Source organism: Molossus molossus, unplaced genomic scaffold (assembly GCF_014108415.1).
Source record: "Molossus molossus isolate mMolMol1 unplaced genomic scaffold, mMolMol1.p scaffold_m16_p_23, whole genome shotgun sequence".
In the NCBI taxonomy this organism is placed as follows: Eukaryota; Metazoa; Chordata; class Mammalia; order Chiroptera; family Molossidae; genus Molossus; species Molossus molossus.
Genome location: NW_023425359.1, coordinates 8,025,291 through 8,044,137, shown reverse-complemented (window position 1 = coordinate 8,044,137; position 18,847 = coordinate 8,025,291). Strand labels below are relative to the sequence as shown.

General features: G+C 46.0%; 1 protein-coding gene and 1 non-coding gene across 2 annotated transcripts in view; one reads left to right on the top strand and one right to left on the bottom strand.

Annotated features, from left to right (window-relative positions):
• Positions 1–12,938, bottom strand: part of ABCB10 (ATP binding cassette subfamily B member 10) — a 34,601-nt gene extending 21,663 nt beyond the window's left edge. The window contains exons 1-3 of the mRNA XM_036277394.1: positions 12,416–12,938; positions 3,091–3,291; positions 2,073–2,275 (exon numbers count right to left, since the gene is read on the bottom strand). Of these exons, the coding sequence (XP_036133287.1) occupies positions 2,073–2,275; positions 3,091–3,291; positions 12,416–12,917 (906 nt within the window). The 5' untranslated portion in view covers positions 12,918–12,938. The remainder of the gene's footprint in view (positions 1–2,072; positions 2,276–3,090; positions 3,292–12,415) is intronic.
• Positions 12,939–17,361: 4,423 nt separating this feature from the next.
• LOC118640800 lies at positions 17,362–17,480 on the top strand. Its single transcript, XR_004961455.1, has one exon. It is a non-coding gene; the product is annotated as a small nucleolar RNA SNORA32 (small nucleolar RNA).
• Positions 17,481–18,847: the final 1,367 nt, after the last annotated feature.

The window sequence follows — 18,847 nt, the reverse complement described above, 5'->3', positions numbered from 1 at the left end:
GGAGTTCCCAGGACCTGAGTGGACTGCCTTAGAACCACCTACCTCCCTTGCTCTGGTTCCTTGCTTAGTAATAACCTTCTGAAGACTAACACAGGGTCCTGTCACCACAAAGAAGAGCTGGAGTCGCAGGACCACACAGCTTAACGCTGAGAAGGAAGACCCCGTATCTCAATCACTACACTGGCAGTGTGACACAGACGTCACTAGGTTCTCGTGAATAGGGTCACTGTAATCAGAGCTGTGTACGAGAAACACAGCATACTTCTGTTCCTCCGGAGCGGAAGACCAGGTCCGAGGTGATGCCACCTCCCAAGGCCCTGTTATGGGCTGAATGTTTAGGTTTCCCCGGAATTCATATGCTGAAGCCCTAATCCCAGCATGGCTCTATTTGGAGATGAGGCTTCTAAGAAAGTAATTAAGGTAAAATGAGGTTTTAATGGTGGGGTCCTGATCCAATAAGATTAGTGTCATTATAAGAAGAGACCCCAGAAAGCCTGCTCTCTCCACACAAGCACCAAAGAAATGCCATGTGAGCACGCAGCAAGAGGGCAGCCTTCTAGAAGCCAAGAAAAGAGGCCTCAGAATGAACCTACTTTGCCAACAGCATAATCTTGGGACTTCCAGCCTCCAGAATTATGAGAAATGAAATCTCTGAGCCATCTAGTCTGTGGTACTTTGTCATTCTGGCCTGAGCTAAGACAGGCCCGTTCTGGTTAGCCATCTGAACCATCCTTAACTGTTACAAAGAGAGGTTCCCGACTCTTTCTGAGCCCAGAACTAGTGATATTTAGAAATGATGCTTTAGTACAGGAGGGGTCTTCTTCCAGAGCTTTGCTTCTCTCTTGGCTGAGAAAATATGAGATTTCAAAGCTGTTTTTCACTCTCTAAGTCAGATTGACAGGCTCACTCTGGCAACACATCATTCTACTACATGGACGGTGAAAACCCAAGCTGATGCACGGGTGAGAAAGGATCAGTCACAGTCCTCTGTCTAGGAGTCTAGAACTGCACTGTCTAAAATGATGGCCTCATGTGCCTGTTGAGCACTTGAAATGCGGTCAGTGTGATTGAGAAACTGAATTTTTCATTTTATTTAGTTTTAACTAATTAAAATTAAAATTTAAGAACCAATGCTCCATTTCTATCCAGTCACTGGTAAAGTTTTAGGTATGTCTGAAAAACCTGGTATATCAATCTACTTTTTCAACTGCAGATGTTATGAAATCTGAATAGAGATCAAATATTTCCAATGCAAATTTAGCATCGATTGAGACATTTCATAAGTATAAAATACACACTGGATTTTGCAATCTTAATATGAAAAAATGATATAAAATAAGTGATTAACAATTTTATATTAACTACATGTTGAGCTGATAATAAATAAATAAAACTATTATTACAAGTAATCTCATCTTTCTTTCTGCTCTTTAAAATGTGGCTACTAGAAAATTTTAAATTACATATGTGGTTTGCATCATGTTTCTACTGGCCAGCAGCGCAGGTCTGAGGAGGACATCGCCTGGAGAAGGGAGGCAGGAGACAGGGCGGTGCTCCAGCCGTCCAATCAGGACAGCAACAAAGGCCATGGGAGTGGAGAGAGCGCCCCTCATAGGGAGACAGACACACCTCGGTGTACAGGAGAATGGAACTGACCTTCCTTCCTACAAGAGGAGGACAGGAAGTGATCCCTTGGCTTGTCAAGATAGCAGGGCAGCTGCACTGCCTTTGGGGGAGGGGGTGTAACGCCGTCTTTCTCTAACCCACTGCTCAGCACCCGGAGGGTTCCTTCCACCTGTTGCTCTTTTCTGCCTTGGTACATTCTAGGAAAACGCAGGCAACAGTGTAATCTTTTCTAAATGCAATGGTCCATCCTCCAGATAAGACTGCGTTCTGGTGAAATGTCGGTGCAAGAGGCCATCTGGAAAGAAGCGATCTCTGTGTTCCTACAGGCCCTCGGAGGCACTCTTGGCTAAGTGGTGAGAACAGCTCGCCCTAAGCTCATCTCATGCATGAGGCTGGTGCAGGCAAGCCCTGACCAGAATGTATCAATGGAAGCCTGGCTGACATACCATCATGCCAATACCGACAGAGGCCTGGGCCCCGGCCCTGAGCCCATCCGAGAGGTTTTCAGTGACCGAGCGCCCCAGCAGCGCAGTGTCTGAGGAGAGGCGGTTAATCAATTCCCCTGTGCGAGTCTTGTCAAAGAAGGCAACTTCCTGCCTCAGAACGGAGGAGAATAACGAAGCTCTCAGCCTGTTCACAATGCGCTGACCTGCAAAAGCAAACAGGAACAGGGTGAGCTTGGGTCCAGACTCCTCACACACAGCAGCTTGGCCGATGTCATCAGCGCTGCAGCCTCGGGGACACATCTGCTGCCCTATGATCCCTGGGGGACAGACTCACCTGAGCCCTGGCAGATGGACAGGAAGCTCAAGTAATGAGCGTTCATTTTCTCTTAGTAACTGCACACTGTGGATGCTGAGGAGAGGCTCCGGTGATAATATAACTACAACGTGACTGAGAGAGTCTTCAAAAGTATTATTTACAAAGAAGTTTTACTACATTAACTGCTCCAAAGCTAATTGTGTCCTTCCTTGGCAACCCTTTTCTGTACTGAACTTTCAAATGGCAACAACTGGTTAATTATCTACTGAGTATTTATTTTATTAGCTAAATGGCAAGCAACCGACTTCGAGTCGGGCGTCGGGGACTCTGTCATTACCGTAGAAGTCACGGGCCTGTTAACAGCCTGGCTTGATATGGACATACTGTCAAGTCACCATCCAGCTCCTACTGAGGGGAACACAAGCCTGGAGCAGCTCCCAGAGAGGGCCCACCGCTCCTGCCTCGCGATGGAGGCCTTGTTTTCAAACCTCCTGGAGAACAGACCGAGCAACTTCCCTCACAGCTCAACTCCTGTCCACGTCAAAGGAGGACCGAGGAGAGAGCACGAGATCTGAAACAATTCACAGCTCCAACACCAGGCCAGGTCCCCACCGCATGTGATGCAGAAGAGAGGAAAAGACCGGGGCCCGCAGCCCATGACACCCACACGGAGACCTGCTCGCCCAGGAGGGGCACGCTCACCTGAAGTTTGCATGAGGTAGACACGAACAGCGTTGGCTGCAGCACCACACAAGAACACGCCGCTGAGCGCCAGGCAGAGGCGGGTCAAGCTGCTGCTGTAGTCCACAGTGGGGTTTGTATAAATGACGTCAATGATCTTCCCCAGGAAGAAGGGAGCAGACATGGTGATGACGCTGGACACGGCTAGGAACCCCACCGCAGCTAGAAAACACAGGCAGCTCTCAGGGTCGCTGGCACTTCAGCAAAGGGGCAGGGCACTGAGACTTTCCTCCCTTAGCTCCCAGATCCTGGACTAAGAACCAAATGGGTTGTAGGGCCAGAACAAGTAGGGTGACTGTAGGGAGGGACAGACCATACCCAACACCCAGATAAATAGCTGTTTGCATTACCCTGATCCGACAGCTCCTCCTTGCCAGGAATAACAGAGATAACTACAAAAATCCATCTGGCCTTTCTTCCTGCCTCTTTTTTTTTTAAACTTTTTAAAAAATATGTTTTTATTGACTTGAGAGAGAGACAGACAGACATCAATCTGCTGCCTCCTGTACGCACCCTGACCTGGGCATGTGCCTGACTGGTAATCAGACTGGTAGCCTTTCAGTGCACAGGATGACACTCAGCCAACTGAGCCACACTGCCCAGGGCCCTTCCTGCTTCTTCATCTGGGTGTTAATCTCAGAAGAGATTTTTCTCTACATTCATGCCATACATTGTTCATTCCTTGGCATCTAACCGTATCTTAGCTTATAGATCAAATTATGTAGGTAAAGCTCTTGATTACGTCTAGTATTTCAAAACACTTTAAATAAACTTTGGCAAGCAGTAACTGGCATTCATTACACAAGTGATATGTCCTTTCTTACTTCCCCTTTGGGGAATAAAGCACCGGAATAATCAGTCTGACATGAAAATAAGTAAGAACATAGTTGTTCTCACACCTAAGAAATAAAGGGGATAGCGTCTTATCAAAAAAGAAAATATGGAGAGTATCCAATTAGGAACAACACGTATCACAGATAACTGCAATTATAATAAAAGGAAAACAACTAAACTACAAAGAGATACCATCTTCATTTACTGGACTGGTCAGGGTCAGAGTTTGATAACACACCACGTCAGTGAAGCTATAAGAGCAGGTGCTTACACTGTTACTGGGAGTGCAAAGGGTACCGTCGCACTCGGTAGTGATTTGATCATCTAGGTCAAAATGTAAATGCATGTTGCCTTTGACCTAGCAATTCCACCTGTATGAATTTAACTTATACACTCCCATGTGTGTATGCAAAATTGTACATTCAAGGATTTTCCTTACAGCATTGCTTATCCAGCAAAAGATTCAAAATATCCTAAACAGGCATCAATGCAGAACAAGTTAAATCACTCGTGGATCATTTATTTTACAAATATTATGCAATCATTAAAGAGAATAAGGCAACTCTATAGGTACTGACATGCGCAATCCACCAAGACATACTGTTAAGTGAAAAAAGTCAAGCACACTGATGTTAACATTTGAGGGGCTTTTCTGCTTGCTTTTTCTTTTCTTCTTCTTATTATATTTTATAAATTACCTCAGCTTTATTTACTTTTTTCTTAGAGATAAAAATATCAATGTGAGAAAGACACATCGATTGGTTGCCTCCTGCGCGACCCCTAACCAGCCCTTGACCGGAAATCAAACCTTCAACCCTTTGGTCTGCGGAGCAATGCTCTAACCGCTGAGCCAAAGTGGCCAGGGCTCTACGTGGTTTTTCAAATCTACATACAGAACATCCCGAGAGAGTAGCATGAAGCAGGGAACACAGGTCCCTTCTGAAAAGTGTGATACTGGGTGACTGGGGCCAGGTATGTGCCACTGTGTACATTTTGAGTTTGGTTATTAGTGCCACCACTGGAGAGTCAATGGTCGGTGAGGTTTAGGGGAACACTACTTGGACTGAGCCCCCAGAGATGGGAGTTCCCAACACCTTGCAAACAGCAGTTGCTTCTCTATTTGTTGTGCCTAATGCTAACACGTCATTTAAAGGTATTACTTTTATGTAACCTTAATAAAAACACTATAGAGCCCTGGCCGGTTTGGCTCAGTGGTTAGAGCGTCGGCCTGCCGTCCAGAGAGATTCGGGTTTGGTTCCCGCTAAGGGCATGTACCTCGGTTGCAGTTTGTCCCCAGTCCTAGTTGGGTCGTGCGAGTGGCAGCCACTCAATGTGTCCCTTTCACGTCGATGTTTCTCTCTCTCTCTTCCTCTCTCTCCCACTCTATCTGAACAAAAAATGGAAAAATGTCCTCGGGTGAGGATTTAAAAAACCAACCAAAAACCCACTATAGAGTAAATTCAGTGCCAATTGGTTACTTGGTTGGCAAATGGAGCTCTGGGGGAAATGTGAACCTTCTGAGTAGGGGACAGTTCACACGATGGCTCACCTCCTCAAGATCGCCTTCATCCTCAAGATCAAGCCTGCTCTGCTGACCTTCTTGAAAATACAGATGCCCGACACTGCCTGCCTCCCTCCCTCTCCACCCTTCCCCTGGCACTGCCCACCTCCGGGCACCCTGTGTTCTATTTGCTCATAGTCTCTCTCCCTCAGAACATGGAATATCTGTGTCTGTTTTGTTCACTGCTGCAGCCCACTGCCCGAGGGACAGGCACATGGTGAGAGCTCAATAAATATTTGTTAAATGAATAAATAAATTGAACTTTGACAAAGGAGGCATAAAAGTGTATCAGATCAAAGTTCTTCAACAGCCTGAATAGGAATGTAAGGTCTGGGGGCTCAGAAAGTACACATCAAAATGACTCCTTTGCACAGAGCCAGAACATCCATGGACCTGGCTTAAAATCCCATAATCACAACTTAACTAAATAACGTAAACCTGGCCAAGGGCCATTTTGTTTCAAGAGCCAGGGTCTTGTTTTCGAATGCCAAGAAGATCTGCAAGTCCAAAGGGCAGGGAAGCATTCTGAGCTCTGCAGACACAATCACGAGCATGCTCCAGAAATGGGTGTCCTACTGAACTAGGGGCCGATCTGAAGGCCTTGGGTTCCACCTGTCATTGGAAATCAACCTTTCTAGTCTGTTTCAAAAGTGTAATGTATGTGAAATGCTATAAAGGTCCACCCCTCCCACCTTCCTCTAGTTTGAAATCAAAATTATGATTCCAAAAGAAGAATCAGTATGCCATGAATGACATGGCCCACGATTTCGATTCTGAACACCAGTTCTCACACAGTAGTGATAATAATCACAAAGAGGAAGAAACTTAGCTACTTCAAACTCATTCCAGGATATCCCCTCACTCTTTATCTTTTTTATTTTCCATTTAATTTTTAAAAAGCTTAACAGCTTGGCCCTGGCCAGTTTGGCTCAGCGGTTAGAGCATCAGCCTACGGTCCACAGAGACCCGGGTTCGGTTCCCGCTATTCACATCGATGTTTCTCTCTCTCTCTCTTCCTCTCTCTCCTTCCAGCTCTATCTGAATAAAAAAAAAAAAAAGGTTAACAGCTTGTTTTATTGCTGTTTGCCTCTTTTCTCCTACAAGTTGAATGTAGACAAAGGTAAAACAGAAGACGTGTTCAGCTTTTCGTGGCTCTTGTTCATTAAGGTTTTATCATGTATCACTGTCTGTGATATTAATGAATAATTTAAACTTGCATCACTACTATTTCAGATCTCTCTCTAAACTCGACATGCTGAGCATCCTGCAACCCTGAAACTCTTCTCCATCTTTTCTCCGAGGTTAAGCCTCTGGCTTACTGCTATCCTGTAACAGATCTTGGCAACTTACGTTATCTGTCTCTTGACAGATAAACTATCTTTCTGTCACCCTCATTCTACTGACTCGTGGCATTTGGTGAAAGAAAGAGGAAAGAAATCCTCAAATGTAGACTGCTGGGAGGGAGCTTGTGGAAGGACGAGGTCTGGGGTGGAGGAGGACGCCTTAAAGCATGTCCATGGTGTAGAGCTTTTGACAAGTCATCTACTACTCAGGTACAGCTACCCCTGCGGTCATTCAAGGACTAAAGACGCAGCACTAAGGGGTCCCCAGTACTATCTGAAGCATTTGATACACAATGTCTCTTTCAATCCTCCCAACAACCCTGCCATCATTCTGGGTTTGTTATTATTATTATTATGGGTGGGGAGAAACATCAATGTGAAAGAGACACATCGATTGGTTGCCTCTGACAAACTGCAACCGAGGTACGTGCCCTTGGCCAGAATCGAACCCGTGGCTCTTTGGTCGGCGGAACGATGCTCTAACCCCTAAGCCAAACCGGCCAGGGCCATTCTGGGTTTTTCAGAGAGGAAACTCAAGCACAGACAGGTGATGGAGCTGGCCCAAGGTCACCCAGTTCATGTAATGCAGAACCACATTCTGAGACAAAGCCGTCTTCCTCATCCTCCCACCTTCCAAACAGAGAAAACAGCAGGGGCCTAGCCTTCAGGGGCCTAGAGCAGGCCAGGGAGCAGAACGGCTGCAGGGTACACCTCAGGTGCGCAGGCAGGACTACTGAGAAAGGAGTGGAGAGGTAGCCGGTTCTAGATCATACAGCAGAGCAGGGACCTTGCAGCAAGGCAGGCTCAGAAGGGTTGAAGTTGTGGAGTGATTCCGACAGGTCTGCATTTTAAATAATCCACTCTGGCTGCATGCAGAGTGAAAGGAGAGGACTGGAGGCCAGCACAGCAGCAGACAGACAGACAGACAGTAAACACTGTTCCGGGCAGGTGAGAGGAGAACTAGGGTGGGAGCAAAGAGGATAAGGAAGGTGTCAAGGACTGTAGATATGTTTAAGAACTAGACTCTACAGGACCTGACGAAGGATTTGGAGGGCTATTTCTGAAGTTGGGGCTGACAGGGTCAACACCTTAACTGCCACCTAGCCGTTCGACCTAAGTCACTCAACCTCTCCGTGCTTCAAATTCTTCATCTGTAAAATGGAGATGAAAATAGCTCTGGTCCAGCCAGTGTGGCTCAGTGGTTGAGTGTCAACCCATGCACCAAGAGGTCACTGGTTCGATACCAGGTCAGGGCACATGCCCAGGTTGTGGGCCAGATCCCCAGTGAGGAGCATGCGGGAGGCGACCAATCAATGTTCTCTCTCTCATCGATGTTTCTATCTCTCCCTCTCCCTTCCTCTCTTTCTAAAAATTAATAAAGGAAAAAAAAAACAACAGCTCTGCCATAGAAATGTTGTGAGCAGTAAATTAAATACACATGTAAAGAATCTGGCACAGCACCCAGTATCTAGTAAACAATAAATATTAACTTTTATCTTTATTACTGTGGTCATTGCAAGAAGTCAAGAATGACCATGTGTCTGGCGTCAGCACAGGGGTCACACACAGCGGTCCCACTCTCTGCGAGAAGGGACAGTAGAGGAAAGGCAGCTTCAGGTTTTTATCATGTTACATTTTGGGGTGTCTAGATATTTTTGTGGATACAGGTGGCAACAAAGGAGCAGAGGAGGCATGCCACTTAGAGGCTGAAGTGAAGGAACCTGGCACCTAGACTGGACAGGGAAGGAAGTGAGGACATGAGAGGCTGAGAGACTAGCAGGGTTCTGAACTCTGCTGAGGTTTCAGGAAACTTCTCAGGTTCATGTTGTTCAGCAGAACCAAGATGAGCCCTGGCGGGTCTGGTGCAAGGTCGAACTGTTAGTGCTCAAGAGTTGTAATTTAAAATATTCTAGTTGTTGCCCTGGCCGGTTTGGCTCGGTGGTTAGAGTGTTGGCCCGCAAAGCAAAGAGTCAAGGGTTCAATTCTGATCAAGGGCATGTACCTTGGTTGCAGTTTGGTCCCCAGCTCTGGTCGGGTCATGCAGGAGGCAACCAATTGATGTGTTTCTCTCACATCGATGTTTCTCTCTCTCTCTCCCCTTCCCTTCCTCTCACTCTATATGAAGATAAATGGAAAAAATATTCTCGGTGAGGATTAAAAAAAATAATAAAATAAAACAAAATTTTCTAGTTGCCACATTAAAAAGAGTAAAAAGAACAGGTAAAATTAATTTTAGTTAATACATTTTATTTGACCCAATATATCCAAAATATTAATCAACGTGTAATCAAGATATTTTACTTTTTTCTTAGTCAGTCCTTTCCAAACCTGATGTGTATCTTACACTTAAGTCAGTGCCGACTAGCACCTTTCACAGACAGAGTGCTCATGTTTCTCTGAAACACGGCATTTCCACAGCAAACAGACCGGCTTGCCCGAGCAGTCTCCACGTCAAAGGCTCAGCCTCACCGTCCTTGTCACAACGTCGGCCCCGAACTGGGCTTCAGGACAGTTGCTCTGAGCATCACTCATCCTCTCCTTGCTCACTGGATCCATGGGTGCATACTCCACTGATTTGGTCACTTCATGTTCTAGCTCCATGAAATACAACCACACATTCAGTAAAAGCTCCTGGTGGCCATTGGGTTCCAAGAACGGTCCTAATCTGAAGCCACACAAGTCCTTATCAGGAATTTCAATGCGAGGTGCCCTCCTAAGTCCTTCACAGAGGCCCCGAGTGAACATGTCAGGGTGGGGGGACAGATGTGTGTCTAGGAACCTACCTGGGGAGGGTGGGGAAGGCAGCAGCCTCTGCCCACAGGCCCACCATACAAAGAACTTCCAGGTTGGCAGCACCATGACAACCTCACAGGACCCGAAGGGCCCACAGCTCACTCCAAAGGCCCAATTTTATGCACACTGTTCCTGCCTGACTCACTGGGATGATTAGAGCCCGAGCAACCTCTTCTATCTGCCAGGTGCAGCAAGAGGGCTCTGACCAATTACTTCTTATCCCATCAGTCCACATGGGCCCCTAAGAAGCCCCTGTATCTTTTAAGACTCCTTTTGCCACGGTGATAAAATAAAGACTTATCAGTGGGAAAAGACTGGAGAGCGACTTTGTAGGTCACAGCTGTAGAAAGATAGCTGCAAATTCCTACACAGGGTGTGATGTGCGGAGGAGGAGCAGAGGGGCTGGGAATGGAAATAATGTAACACTTCTCTGCACACGTCTGTGAACACTTCAGACAGTAGGCCCCGTTTTTAAGTTTCTGATACAAATTACTTAAGATCAAAGTTTTCTAGTCACGTAGTTCAGGTGGCATATTCATAAATCGCTGCAAACAGCTGAAAATATTATTCAAGTGCATAGCTTAATTTTTGAAAAATATTTGTTTAATATTTGTTTCTATCAAAATTAATAAATTAACATTGGAATTCCTTCTCTAATTCAGCTTTCTTTGGTTTCTTGATTAAAAAATAAGCACACACACACAGCTGATCTTTATCTCTAACACTTTAAAGAGATGTGCCATCATCTGGGGCTGTTCTTATAATGGTAAATTACAAATTAATGATGACCCCCTCATTTCCTCTTAATCCCACTAATGCCAACATCCAGACTGGCTTCAATATATCATATATAATGTCATCATATATATAAAGTCATCATATATAATGACTTCTGAGAAAATCATATGTCCTAATAAGGGTTTTTCATCAGATTTCCTCATAAGATACAATATGTATTTATTACCTGTTTAAAAAGTTTTTAAAAATTAGTGTACAACCCCAGACTTATTTCCTCAAATTTTATGTTCATAATTATTCAATGTGGTTTATCAAAATAGCTCCCCTTCTTAAAATAAAAGGAGGTACAGCTCTTGCTTTGTTTAAGGCTGTCTTCTCAACATACCAGCATGGTAGGACATGTGGGGACATGGTAAGAGGGGGTGCGGAGACAATGGTCATGAGAGAGACAGGGCTGGGCTACCCAGGAAGGCCAAGCATGTGCGGGCACCAGAAAAGCCTGACACCTAAACCCTTCCTGACATTTAATATTTCAGAAACAAACAAAACAAAACTGAGTTTCCATACACTTACTCTGAGTTGAATGCAGAAAGGTGGACACACCCTATAGAGCTCAAGGTCTCTGAATGTCGGCTTCAATCTGGGCCTGGTCCTACTATCATTTATTCCCTCATCTAAGGTACTCTGAGCCCCTCTCTGTGCCACACACACTGAGAACTAGAGAGGAAAAGAGGAATCAGACACAGCCCCTCTCTCAAGCAGCTCAGTCCATGAGAGCTCCTACTTTCAATTTTTTCCTTTGAAAGAAAAAGGGATCTTAATTTCCATCAAAATCTGCATACAACCAAAGGATGAAATAATTCTCTTTATACTTCAGTGATACCAAGAATCCCCCTAAGCTTTGTCAGTGAGAGGTAAAATGTTCCCACTATAACCGCCCCCTCCACAGCACCAACCTGCTCACATCACAAACCACTGTCTAGGAGCATCCTTTCTAAGGCAATGGTTTTGTAGCAAAGAATGTGGGATTCTCACTGGTTTCAGATGTTGCACTGAGAGAGCCTCACAGGCCTTCTTTGCAAGCCTTCATCACAGATGCACTTTTATCTCTAGTCATTAGATTATTTCATTAGTGTTTCTCCCCCCACACTAAGCTGGAAGCCCAACAGAAGCAGAAACCATGTTTCTTTCTGCTCACCAATGGAACCCCAGGGCCCAGCACACAATTAAAGAAATGAAGATTTAGAGAAGCCTGAAAAACTTGCATTTAAACATTTCTCTAATTATGGCTAAAAATGAGGAGCTATAGAAAACTGTCTGTTTATCTGGATTTTGTTTCTAAAAACGTTTTCTTTTAAAAATTATTTATTTACTTGGGTTATGATCTAGTTTCTCAAAACTTCTGGAGTTCACAGATCAGTACTCTGGGCCAGGACTGATTACTCTGAAAAGAGCAAAGTAACTTTCTCCTTACCACTCAGGGAGACCAAAACACCGAGACAAATCTGCAAGGTTTTGATTGTTTTGCTTCACACAGCAAAACTATTGACTTAATAAACTTGTCTAAAGTAAATAATGTTTTTTAAATTAATATAAATGCCAAATACCAGAAAAGTATATTTTTGGCTGGAGATCATTTCTAAAAGTAAGAGCTGGGGGAAAAACAAAAACCAAAACCCAGCCGATTCAGAGAATGCCGGCAGAGTCAAAGAGGAACAGACCCAAACTGCGAAAGAGATACTGTTCCCCTTTGACAATGTGTGTCAAGCTAATAAAACAAACATAAAATGACTCTTCAAACAGGTGCCCAGCTGACCTGAAAGGCTCGACAACTCTGAGTTGAGCGCTGCGTCCAGCGCGTCCTGCACTTGTCGGGACAACCCCCCGGGGGAAAGGCCATGCCTGTCCTCCTCTCTGCTGCCCCCGCAGTGTCCCTTCTCTGTGGCCCCGGAACCACGCGCTTTGGAAGGTGTGCTGGCTGGCAGAGGGGAAGGAAGAGGACGGGAAGGGCCCCTACCTGCCAACCTCCAGCGCTCAGGATACGCCAGCCCCAGGAGCTTCTGGGCCTCCGAGCGCCCGGCCGCCGCGGGGCGCAGCCGTGAGTCGTCTTTAGGGGCCGCCGCGGCCGCAGGCAATGCCCGCTCGCGCCGCCAGGCCTGTCCCCCTGCGCGGGCGGCGACGGCTGGTCCGCCAGGGAGCACGGCGCTCGGGAGCCGAGGGCCGCCGGGGGGCCGCGTCCACAGCCCCAGGAGCCGCGCAAGGCCCGCTCCGCCGCCGGGGCCGCCGGGGCCGCCGGGACCCCCAGGACCCCCGCCCTGGCAGCTGCTTGTCCAGCGGTGCGGGCTTCGCGCGGCTCCCGCAACCCCGAGGAGCCCTGGCCCCGCGCCCCAAAGCCGTGGCGGCCCCAGGTCGGTCGGCTGCGGCCAGGACACTGGTGCGCGGGCGGCAGGTGTCCATGCACAGGCGAGCGGGCCCCGCCTCACGAGCAGCCACAGCGGCCAGGCAGGGGGCCCGCGCATGGCGCCGCGTCCGAGCCGTGTGCCTGAGCCCGACCGGCCCGGCGCGCACGGAGCCCGAGGACCCTCCGGGCCCGGCCAAGCGGAGGGCGTGCACTCGACACCGCCCGCTGCCCCGCCCGCTGTCACCCGGCGTCACTCGCTTCATCAGGCCGGCGCCCACGCGCCTGCCCCGGCCGCGCCTCTCGGGCCGCACCACGCCCTCCAGAGAGCCCCCACGGGCCTCGGACGTCCTCCTCGTGGCGCCCCCCGCTGGGCAGTCGAGCGCCCCGCACGCCGTGCGCTGTCAGGAACCCAGCCGAGGGAAGCGGTGAGCACCGCTGCGCCTGCGCGCTGGAGCAAAGGGAGCTTTTTCGCGCTTTTCAGTCCCCTCCGGCCAGAACCTGGAAGCGGCGCGAGCCCTTTCTCACGCCGGTGGACTGGGCGGAGCGCGCAGACGCGATCACACGATGCCCGGCACAAGGATGTGGCGGCGGGACCGCGAGCTGGACGGGGCGTGCGACACGCCTGTGGCCCCAGAGGCTCCAGCGGGTATGGGTCCCGTCACCCCCCGCCCCGTCTCCGTGCCGAGCACAGGGCTGGGGCGCAGGAACACTGTTGGAGAGAACACCGCTGCGGGTCAGTTCAGTTCTGAAAGGCGTTGTGGAGGAGGTGGTTGGCGAAGACTGACAGATAACTTTGAGAAGGGGTAGAGATCATTTTATAACGTGAGCTGAAGTGCAAAAGTTACATGTATTTGAGGCACTCCGGCTGCTCAGAATGGAGGCCAATCTGAGCGCAATGTGTTTTAATACACGTGCCGGGAAAGCTGGAGGTACGGGTCTTGAAACCCATCAGGGCACAAGGAGACCTGGTGGAGGCATCTGTAAGCCGAGGGATGGTCAGGGGACCAGCCTGATTCTTAAAGAGTCGTGGTTGAGGACGGTGGACAGCTTTTTGTTGACTGGTAAGTATTTTTCAGGGCCGAGACTAGGGCGAGGCTAGTGAGAGGCACTTGCTTCAACTGCAAAATTTATGGATTCAGAGAAGAAGGCAAATACCCTCAATAATCAAGATAAATATTTTAGTGCAATATTTTTAAAAATAAAAATTAATGGAAAAAATGCATGATGAGCAATATATCAGACTTTCCAATTGGACCCTCTCCTGCGCTTGCACGACTCTGTCTCTTTTCTCACCCTAATCTCGGCCCTGAAAACCTTACTTACAAAGATAGGCAGTTAGCAGCTGGCCTAGTTGCCAACTTGGTTTTTTTTAAATTTTTGCATTAAAATATTACTTACTTGATTACTGAGACATTTTAGGACCTCCTTAAGTTTTGCCCCCAGGAGAGTACCTTACTTACCTCACCCTACTTGGGGACCTGGGAGGTAAGGACTGTAGAATTTTTGAGGGGAAGTACTGATAATAGTGTGGAATCAAACTGTAGTCTAAATGTTCTCGTGAAGTGAGCAGGAGGCATACCATCTTCTAAATTCCAACTTCTTAGACCCTGGCAGGCATGGAGTCCCCCCAAGTTGACCACACCTAGGTTAGAGTCTAAACTCTAGAATGCAGGGTATAGATGAAAATCGACACGACTGGTTTGTGAGTAGGCATGTCCCTTCTGGGAAAGATTTTGTTAGGTGACTTCTGAAAGGAAGGGAGATAGTACCTCATACCCCACACGGTGCATCCTGATGCCTGTCTCCCTGTTGAGCCCAGCAGAAGCAATATGGAAGAATGCCATTCTCTTGGTTGGAGAGAAAGTAACACTTTTAATTCAAATGTAACCTTACATTCTCTTTCCCACTTTCTAGAAAACTGTTGCTGCTGCAAGGTCTGGGGAAGGCAGGATTGTTTGCTTTCTGCCTTCCCAGGAATGACGTCCACCAGGCTTTTTCAGCCAGTTCTCTCTGGGTCAACAGAAAAATAACTCGAGCGTAGCTAATTAACAAATAAAACTCTCTGCGTTGTTTGCATTTATAAAAATTAGTCAGATAATCATCTGAAAATAACTATCCCCAGCAAAATGGTCACGTTTAAAAAAGTCCCAGCTAGCTATCATGTAATCTATGAGGCAAGAATTATTTTCTACCATAAAATATAAAGAAACTGTCCATAGCTCTTTACAATACACAATGGGGAATAAATATTGGCAGAAGGATCATCTGGACTTATGTAGTCATCCTACCAAAAAAAAAAAAAATGACCTCCACTAAATAGATATCATTGGAAGAGGTCATAGTAATGAAAAGCAATAACATATATTCCTACTTGAAAATAAGGATAACTTCTTACTGTCTTTAGAAATTAGGATAAAATTCCTTGACCACTGAAAAGAGCAAGAAATGCTCTAAGGTGTGTTTGGGGAAGAAAGAGACAAAGCACTTAGATATAAGTGGATTAATAGCAGAAAATACTACAGCAAAGCAAAGAAAGGGTGCATGCTAATTCTGAGACAACAAGCAAAAATTCAAATCCTGTCCCAGGAAAGACAGAAAGGGCTCTCGGTGGAGGTGTGATTGTACCTATCAGTAAAATCTGGCCCTCAGTGAATAGACATTTAATAGGTTTAGTGGCCAGCAGGTGTCAAATTCCAAAAGGAGTCCTTTCCACTGACACTTGAGAGCAGTTGGGATTACTTCAAGAACTGTTCCACCTGTGCGTTCTTGTCCCTCTCAAAGGGTGACAAGGGAGCTCATAAAAACAGCAAGAGGAGACCCATGGAACACAATAGCACAAGAAGCAAACAAGTCTCCCTGGCCTGCAGTCTGTGTGATCTGACTGGGGAGTGGGGTGTCATTGGACCCGTCTTAGTACATTTTTTTTTCTTTTAACTCAAGCTTGCAGCTCTTGCTGTCAAGTGCCAGGTGGCAGGGCGATGGCTGAAGGTGGAGCTTGCAGACAGTGAAGCACAAACCAGGAGCAGTGCTCTGTATATTCCTCTGAAATCCATCGAAGCTTTAGGTAACTTCACTGTGTGCTCACAGTGATTGCTGAAGCTGTAACTTTATTACCTAGAAATGTGACACAGGTCAGCTGAATGCAGCGGTTGCAGAAGGTTTGGCATCCTTGGCTTTTTTACATCCCCCCCCCCACACACACACACACCTCTCTTTCTCTCTCTCTCTCTCTCTCTCTCTCTCCCCCCCTCCCACACACCTTCTCCCAAAAGATTCTAGAGCAAGGTTGTATAGTTTGAATTGTGTCCTCACAAAAAGATATATACAGGGTAGGGCAAAAGTAAGTTGTTCATATGGAAAATAATACAGTAATAAATAATAATACAAGAATAAACTCTGTTTCGTGTGCTTACAACTGTAAACCTACCTTTGCCCCACTCTGTATATGTTGAAATCCTAACCCCACAGTACCTCAGCATGTGACTTTATTTGGAAATAAGACAAAGCTGCCCTGACTGGTTTGGCTCAGTGGTTAAAGCATCAGCCCATGGATGGAAGGGTCTTGGGTTCGATTCCCAGTCAAGGGCACATACCTGGGTTGCAGGTTTGATCCTGGCCCCCATTAGGGTTGTGTGGGAGGCAACCAATCAGTGTGTCTCTCGCATTAATGTTTAATGTTTCTCTCTCTCTCTCTCTCTCTCTCTCTCTCTCTCACTCTCTCTCTCTCCTCCTCCTCCTCCTCCTCCTCCTCTCCCCCCCCTCCTTCCCTTCCACTCTGCCTAAAAATCAATAGAAAAATATCCTCGAATGAGGATGAACAACAACAACACAAAGAGACAAAACCGTACTGGAGGAGAGTAGGGTATCATTATGAGAAGATGGCTGTGGGAAATTAGACACACACAGGGAAAATGCTTTGTGATGATGAAGGCGGAGATGGAGGCCATGCAACCAGCTAAGGAATATTACTTCGAGCCAAGGGGTGCCGAAGCTGGCCAACAGATCATCAGGGCTACCAGGGCAATGCTACACGCACCAATGTGGAACCATAGCCTATGAGGTACAATGCAAAATGGCAAGTTGCACAACTGTGTGTATAGTGTGGAATTTTTGTGTAAAAAATACTTTCACCTTCACTTCATATATTCACAGAATATATTTAAAAGGATTCAAAAGGAACAGTGGTTGTCTCTGGGGAATAGTGAATAAGAGTAGGTGTCCTTTTGTAACTTGGATTTTCACCATCTATTCAAAAATAAGTTATAGTTATGATTAAAATTAAGAAGACAATGAAAGAAAGCCTGCATAGAAAACAAAAGGTACCAAAGGATTACATAAAAGAAAAATATGCTTGGCAAGTTTGTTCAAATTTTAAAGAAGAAATAGTTTCCATGGTATATAAACTGTTCTGAAGCATAGAGAAAGATAGACTTCTTAGTTCATTTTACGATATTCATTAATCCTGATATTCATGTTTAACAAAGATAGCCTTGAAAATGAAACACAAATATCAACATATAATGGAAAAACTCTTAATAAAACAATAGCAAATTATATCTAGCAGATTACTTAAAAAACATTATTACTGCAGTTTCTCATTTGCTGTGGGCATGACCACAATAGTTTCCCACTAGGTTTTCTTTCTGCTACGTTGGTAGCATTCAGCCTATTGGGAACATTTTCTCTTTTTTCTTTTTTTATCCTCACCCGGATTGCATTTCAGATAGAGCAGGAGGGAGAGAAGGAGGAAGAGAGAGAGAGAGAGAGAAACATCGATGTGAGAGACACTTCGACTGGCTGCCACCCACACAACCCCCACCGGGGCCGGGGACAAACTGCAACTGAGGTACGTGCCGTTAACGGGAACCAAACCTGGGTCTTTCTGGACTGCAGGCCAACGCTCCAACCGCTGAGCCAAACCGGCCAGGGCTGGGAACATTTTCTTAACCTTTATTTTCATTGTCTAGTTGAGCACTCTCCAATATAAATATAACACAAGTTATGTATGATTTTGTAATAGCCATTGGTAATCAATGAGATTTTACTTAGTTGCCTTAGATTTCTGGAGTCTTGCAGATGTCCTCCGTCCATTAGGTTGCTAGTGACCAGATAGTTTGTGATCATATGATCATCTATATCCCTGTTATATAGGACTGACTGAAATGACAATTGGATTGAGCAAAAAAAGGGATTAAGAATCCAAGTTGGGAGAAACCAAGACAGTGTGTGGGAGGACTCAGAACATGTGACATTCCTTAAATAAAAATTTATTAACTTAAAAAAATTATTATTAAACTAACATGATAAAAATAGAACTGTCACAGTATACAATGCACTGCCCTGATAAAGAACATGTACATCAAGTCATTAGCTAACATCATAATTAATAGTGAGACACTAGACACATTCTTATCTAAAACAGAAATAAGACGAGGATGCCGGTATTCATTGTGGTTGTTACACAGTGCATCGCAGATCCTAGCCGATGGAAGAAACAACAAAGAAAAATGAGGTGTAGTCATCAGCAAGAACATGGGAAAATTATCAGTGCAGATGATATTCTTGTCTACCTAAAAAAAAACAAAACAAGAGTCAAGTGAAAAAATAATGAATAAGAGAATTCTCTAAGGTAGTTGAATCCAAAACTGATGAAAACAATAGTGTCTCTGTATATGAAGGTAAAGAAGTAACGAATAGACTGCCAAAAAAAAAAAAAAAATGGCATTAATAATTGTAATAAAAATATCCCTGGCCCTGGCCAGTTTGGCTCAGTAGTTGGAGCGTCAGCCTGCAGACTGGAGAGTCCTGGGTCGGTTCCTGCTAAGGGCATGAACCAAAAAATAATAATAATAATTTTCCCTGGTCAGTTTGGCTCAGTGGTAGAGCGTCCGCCCGCAGACCAATAGGTCACAGGTTCAATTCCAGTCAAGGGCATGTACCTCAGTTGCAATTCATCCCCGGCCCTGGTCGGGGTCATGTGGGAGGCAACCAGTCGATGTGTCCCTCTCACATCGATATTTCTCTCTCCCTTTCTCCCTCTATCTCCTT